This window comes from Conger conger, chromosome 8 (assembly GCF_963514075.1).
Source record: "Conger conger chromosome 8, fConCon1.1, whole genome shotgun sequence".
In the NCBI taxonomy this organism is placed as follows: Eukaryota; Metazoa; Chordata; class Actinopteri; order Anguilliformes; family Congridae; genus Conger; species Conger conger.
The window spans coordinates 36,197,331-36,204,408 of NC_083767.1; the positions used below are offsets into that span (position 1 = coordinate 36,197,331).

A 7,078-nucleotide genomic window follows, 5' to 3' on the forward strand; every position below is an offset into this window, starting at 1 on the left:
AAAATAAATGGAGCCGAACTCCATGTTAATATAATGTCCCTATCATTTTACGACATTGCGGTCAAAAGAAGCCCTATGTATATGGTGGGAAATTTTTTCAATTCAAGAAACTCAATTCATTAGATTAATTTAATACACCAAAATTGAGAAAAAGAACATTTTGAGCATTTTTCAATTCATAAACTGAACCGGCTGAAAACAGAAAACAGAATTCTTACCCCTAATAATACTAGAGTGGAAACACTTACAGACACAAGGAGGACTTGAGTGCATCCCGTACTCTTTCAGCATAAAGTCTGCAAAGGAGAGGAGCGAGGCTCTCCTCATATACTAAAGGGAATGGATCTCGGGGGATGAGTATCGCTTTTTAAATTCTGTTCACATCAGCACACTGTGCGTACTATTTTCCTTTAAAGGCAGAGCTACAGTAAAATCGTACAACAAACACAGCACACACTTCTGAAAACGGGGTAGAGAACGCTAGCAGGAATTCCCTGAGCTTCGTACATAACCTGATACAAGTTGAAACAAGGAAAAATGTTCAATGTGAACGCGGTTAAAGTTAAGGGCCTGTTTTCACTTTGCTATACTCCGAGCCTCATCTTTGGAGAAGGAGAACACAGAAAACAGAGGCTACAGAGTACATCTCTGATGGAACACACATACAAACAACACCGCGCATCATTTACAATCAAGTAAAATCAAATTATATTTTACAACAGTGAATAATAAAATACATTTTATTAAGGTGTTAATCCTTCACTTATAAAAGTAATTTGTAAATATTTACAGAATGCATTTATAAACATATTAATACATGGGATGACAACATAAGATAACTTTAATACAAATTCCATACATGTATCAGGACGGTTGTGGAAATTCTTCATCCGAAAACAAATGCAAAACAAAAAAGAAAAACAAAAAAAAATAGCAGCACATGTAGACGCACAAAATCATATGGAGTAAACAAACCAGACCATAGCTTCTTCATTTGCAGTTTTGTAACACCGTAATTACATATTAACAATGCAGTCTTTCCCATCCATAATAAAAGCGTGCAAGTTTTGCACATATGGGATGAAACACAACACTGAGTGACCTTTGACCTTGACCTTAAAACATAACCTGTAGCATGATGGCAATGAACTGTGACACAACGTATTTCCACCAGAGACTACGGCTGTATTCAAACTGCATACTTTGAATACTACTCATACTAAATTTAAAAGAAAATATTTCTGAAATTAAGTAGAACTAACATGCTAGTATGTGGTTTTGAATACAGCCTATGACTTGAAAGTGTTTTTCCGTTCAAAAAACAACAACAGACAGGTGACAAAGAGGGAAGAAAAGAGAGCTCTTAATGCATCACGGCACCAACTCTAAAAGCCAATTCCATTTTATGAAACACAGAAAAACACTTCTCTTGCACTGCAAACTTGACCTTTTCCATCATGCAAGCTAGGAAAATAGCAACCATTAGGAACAAACAAATATTATTTGTTTGTTCTTTTCTTGTCCAGTAGCTGAATTAAAATTCAATTCAAAACATAAAAAAATATATTTAGCTTATGCATCATATTTATACTGTACACTGTTTATTTTATTTTTCTGCATTTAATTAGCATGTAAAATATAACAAGTTTACTGATAATACTTATAGGCATGTACTGCTGGCGGGGTGAGCAAGAGTGTATGTGTGGGGGGTGTTCAGGTTTGGTATATATTATAATATATGTTATTTTAAAAAATTTTTAAAAAAACCAAAGTTTAGTTCCAGTTGAAAGTTCGGCCCACAAGCTCAAAGAACTTCCTGTTAGGTTCGTGGAAGAAGCGGTAGAGTTTCTCGAGGATAGCGGCCTCCACACGTGGGTGCGCCCGGCCCTTGGAGTCGTGCAGACATCGCTCCCGGCCATGGTCACGAAGGCAGTAGAAGCCCTTGGTCTTGTTGAAGTAGAAGTTGGAGGCATTAATCTGGGGCGTGAGGTCGAGGAAACTCTCCACCCTTTTCATCTCGGGCAGAGGGTCCCGGATGAGCTGGTCACCGTCCACCAGATGGATGTTCTCCAGCGGGAAGAAACGGAGCCAGTTCTGCATGTGCTGGTAGTACAGGCTGCGCCCTAGGGCCTTGTACTCCAAGTTCACCTCCCCGTCCTTCACCAGGACCTTCTCGATGGGCTGGTAGTTCTTGTGTTTCTGCAGCCTGTTGTAGAAGACCTGGGTGTAGTCCGACAGCACGCGCTCCGTGGGGTCTCTCAGGATGAGCAGGAGCTTGATGTCAGGGTTCATCTTGTAGATCCTCTCCGGGACCTTACTGGAGGTGAAGTAGGCAGGGGTCTTTTCCACGGTCAACTGCTCAGGCTGGGAGAAGGGCATCTGGCTCAAGTACCAGGGCAGCCCCCTCTCGAAATGGCTCTCCCAGTCGAAGAAGTGCACCTCGTTCTCAGCCGCCGCCACCTGGCTGTGCAGGCTCAGCATTTCGATTAGCGCCCTGGTGCCGCCCTTCCTCACGCCGATGATGATGGTGCGGGGGAGCTGCTGGACGGTCCCGTTGGGGTTGCCGGCGGTGGGCGTTGCAGTGACGAGGGGGCCCGGACCCGGGGTGGACGGAAACCCCCTGTCGTCGGCATCGCCGTGGCTACCGTCGGCAGGTCGGGAGGGAATGGGAGGGGACTGAGCTGCAAAAAGGAGCAGCCCGAGAAGGAATCCCGCCATTAAGGAAGTCCTGAACGCGGTGGATTTCAGCCTGGCGAGACCGAAGCTGAACTCCACATCGAAAGCGCAGCTGCCCAGGAGGCTACAGTCCGTCCGAGTGCAAAAAAAAAAATGGCAGGAGACCCCCCTGTCCTCAGTACTCCCTTTTCTCTTCGCTTCGTTTCTTCTCTTTTGTTCTCTCACCTCTCTTCTCTGTTGTCCCCCTCTCTTCTAAGCCAAGGAAGTCACTAAAACAATAAAATAAAACCAGTTCAATTCAAGCTCACTTGTGTTGTGTTGAACCCATAGTTTAAACATTCTATACGTAAAGAGAATCCCAACAAAATACAAAGGTGGGATAAATGGTGTATATACATTTGGAAATGATTCCTCTATAGTGTGTTCAAAAAATGACACAATTGCAATTTAAGATGGGATACAAATGCATATTTAAAAATAAAAAGCATACAAATGGATCCACTTAAATCATTTTCTCTGAAGGAACATAGGCCAGGCACTCACTCAACAGTGTCACTGTTACAATCATTGCGTGAAGTAAACTGCTGTCTCACGTCATACCTTAAAATGAGCCAGGTAATGGTGGAGGCGGATAACTTCATCACAAATAAAACCAAGAACGTTTGGTTTAATACTTCCTCTTGTTCTATAAGAAAACAGCTCACCAAGACTGCAACGCTTGTTAATATGCGTCGAGTTATGCCTCGACTATGCATCCCAGTGGCAGCTAAGTGGTAGCCTACATTAGAAGAGATGTTATTTACAGCAAAATGTTCCCGTTTAGCAGCCATTAAAGGTCGCACAGTAACTAGCCTAGTGCAAAAAAGACGTGTTGAGAGGATGTCCGTGTATCATCGTATTTTCATTACCTGTTTCTCTGAACTACATATTGCCACTTCCCATGGATCAGCAAAACCCCAAATAACGTCACATAAAAATGGATCTGTGTGCATGTAGCCTACTTTACTGATATACTTAATTTATACCTAACCCGTGTTTACAGAATAAAAAGACTAAAACGTGTATTGTCAGCTATAAAGCTAACTGCAATTGAAAGGAAGCGCTTCCATTATTAACAACAATGTAGCCGACAATACCCGACACAAATTGCAAAAGTAGCCAACGAAGGAAGACAGATTATGAAGGTTCTGCTGATTATTTACTTTCCATAACAACAAGAAAATTCCTCCATACATGTAGCTCATGGGTCATACAAAATATCCTGTGCGCCGCACGTGCATTCGCGTGATTCGCAGTGAAATTCATACTGACACGGAAAACAGCAAAAGTCAAGCGTCTCTGAGGGAGCAACCAGAATGTATCGGGTAAAGAATTAATGCATTGGTCCTAGATCACGGGGTTTTAAGACTAAACAGAAACAGATGTCACCTTGTTTCGCGTTGTACTTTCTTCCGACATGTTAGGCTATAGGGTGCAGTCGAGCACGGCAATTCAGTAAATTTCGTCCCCACTTGCGAACTATGGGGGGGGGGGGGGGGATACAGTGTTTGCGGCTAGGTCTTTGATAGGAATGCCACTGGAATTTGGTTACATTCGAAAATCTAAGATCCTGTTGTCTGCAACTTTCCATAGCCGAAATATGATGAGGATACATGCATGTTTTCACATAGAGGTGAACTCGACCATAGCCTACATTCATAACAGAAAACACATAGACGACCTGTTGAGCTGTGGCATTAGCCCATATTAATGCGTTGGTTTGCATAGTCTCGTGTTTTTCATTTAATCCGGCATTAGCAAGGCATGCGCCGTCCTTTGGCCACCAAAATACTCACTTTCACTAGTCTGGTCAGTTTGCGCAGACCAAGCACAGCTCTAAAAGTAAACTATCTCCACTTCTCTAAACATACATACAACTTACGTTTTGTATTTAAGTGAAACTTTCAGTGACACTTTTTTCAAGAACATTATTTATTCTCAAAAAATATATATATATATTGAAGAATGGCTATCAGTAAGGTTTATATAGCCTACCCAGTTTACAATTCAGTGTTGTAAAAAGACTACAAGGCTACAAAACTACAAGGAATAGGAGCACTTAAAGGTGCATGAAGGTGCATAAAGGTGAGTTTGAAAACGATGCGTTTGGTCAAAAAATATTTTAATGCCAACTGATGTTGAAATCGCATTAATGAAGAAGATTTACTATTAGTAGTAACACAAGTAATCGCAGCGAGTTTTCTTGCATTTTTGTTTTACCTTCCAGCGATATATCCGTTTCTTCAAAACAAGGCATTGTAGACGGCTGATTTCCATGGATGATTTGAGCTATTATATAAAGAACATCACAAAAATAGACAAAATGACTTCAAAGGCAAGCCCGAGATCTTTCAAGGTTCTCTCAATGGATCGACTGTCTGTCAGCCAAAGCAGCACTCGCTCGGCGCTCCTCGTCCCAAATTTGTGCTTCGCTTACCAGGATTGCGAAAGTTGAATGCGACTGAATCGTCTGCGAGTCTTTCTCCTCATACATCCACACACGCCCACCGCTTACACAGCGCCCCTCCTATTCAGTTCCTGACTCAATCCCGCGTAATGGTGTTACGGTAATACACGGTTCGTTACAGAGGAAAGTGTAGCACAATCAGGTGAATTTCCACGGAGCGCCACATTAAAGCGACGAATATGCCCTATCGTTGAAGCGACAAAAATCGCTTGTTTAACATAGCATATGTGTGATTCAGAGGAAGAAAATGTAATTTACAAGTACAAGCGTGCTTCTATTGAGCGAACATTTTTCCCGACATAAATTTGCTTTATTTGAACTTAAGTGAAATAGAAAAGCCACATCTTTTTTTAAATGGAAAAAACCCGTATTATAAGTATATTCGTGGACACGAATGCAGTCAATATTTGACCACTGATTGATATTCTGAGACCTTTATGCAATATCTCCTCGTTTATTTCGATGCGCAGACTATACATTGCCTACAAATGATGTAATAATGTAATGCATATATTATATATGTATATATATATATATATATATATATATATATATATATATATATATATATATATATATATATATCATAGCGGGAAGGTGATTTGTAAAACTATATAGCCTATATAGCAATGCAAAATGGTAACAACAACATCTACAACTTCATCTACAACAACAACAGCAACAACAACTGATAAAACATAACAATAATACATTGTTATGTTAAACATAAAAATAATAATCATCATCAACAACCTCGTCAGTAATTAATAATGATATTTATTAATTTACGTTAGTATAGCCCATCTTACCTTCCCTCTGTAACATTCCGCATTCATGATCGCCTTTTCTTGTCGCAATTTTGACTGTCACTTATGTTTCATGACAGGATACTGGCCTGAATAAAGCACTTAAAAACGAACAATCTCCTTTAATTTCCTTACCCCAGCACCAGAGTTTAGCTACGCACCTAGATCAAATCTTTCAAACACTTTATTTGCAATGAAATAGCGCTGTCAGCGGCCCGCATGGCAGCTGTTAGTGACTATACAAAGACCCTCTGACACCGAATGACTTTTTTTAACCATTTAATAATTCCCGTGAGGTTCTCTAAATTGTGCAAAACATGGCAGCGATATTGATCTGCATTCAGTCAATATGTATCTCTCCTTGCGACCTTCGGGAAGCTGAATTTGTCATTGGTGGATCTAAACCTGTCTGTGAAGAAAAACATTTATTTTTTAGTCAAAATTAATGGCAGATACTAGCTAAGCACAGACAGTTGTCTGGAAATAGAATGTGCTCGTGTTAATTTGGGCAAAAGAACCAGAATAATATAGCAACTATTAGTATGGCAACAGCCCTCATAGGTGTTGAAGCAGATTATTGTTTCAGCTATTTAAATTTCTTAAAGTTAAAACGTATAAGAAATTAGAAAAAGGTAATGTAGTATTTAAAGTTCTTAATGTACTTCATTTGCATGCCTTGTGTGATTTCTGCAGTAGGCCCACAGCGAATTGCAATGAAAAACAGAACTAACTGGTGCACCACCCACGATGTCAATTACTTACACTATAAACAGATGAGCATCTCATAAGCACCTCATTGTTTTAGAATGATTTATTAATTTTTTTCTTAGAAGTCATTGCCCTTGCCTCAGATTGTTCTGACAGTGCATTGACACATGGCAGTTCAGTGTCATGTTTAAGGTTTCAAACTAACAGTAACTAGTAAATCCTTGCCCAAGGCACAAATAAGAATTAACAATGACATAAAAATATTTACAAAACACGTATTGCAGCTCAAATACAATAGCAAAGTAGCACTAATTAAAATATAAATTAATAGAAATTATGTCATTAGAGCAATTATTCACTTAACCTGCATTGCTTAATAGTT

The 7,078-nt window shown here is 40.0% G+C and overlaps 1 protein-coding gene across 2 annotated transcripts; it reads right to left on the reverse strand.

Moving 5' to 3' along the window:
* Positions 1–724: 724 nt before the first annotated feature.
* hs3st1 (heparan sulfate (glucosamine) 3-O-sulfotransferase 1) lies at positions 725–5,171 on the reverse strand. 2 transcript variants are annotated; one of them, XM_061251839.1, is made up of 2 exons: positions 4,936–5,171; positions 725–2,945 (listed from the first exon to the last, which is right to left on the reverse strand). In XM_061251839.1, the coding sequence occupies exon 2, from the start codon at positions 2,716–2,718 to the stop codon at positions 1,774–1,776; it is 945 nt and encodes a 314-aa protein (XP_061107823.1). In that variant the 5' UTR covers positions 2,719–2,945; positions 4,936–5,171; the 3' UTR covers positions 725–1,773. The 2 variants fall into 2 exon arrangements, with proteins under 2 accessions (XP_061107823.1, XP_061107824.1); XM_061251840.1 differs by lacking the exon at positions 4,936–5,171 and adding an exon at positions 3,277–4,929.
* Between the last annotated feature and the right edge of the window lie 1,907 nt (positions 5,172–7,078).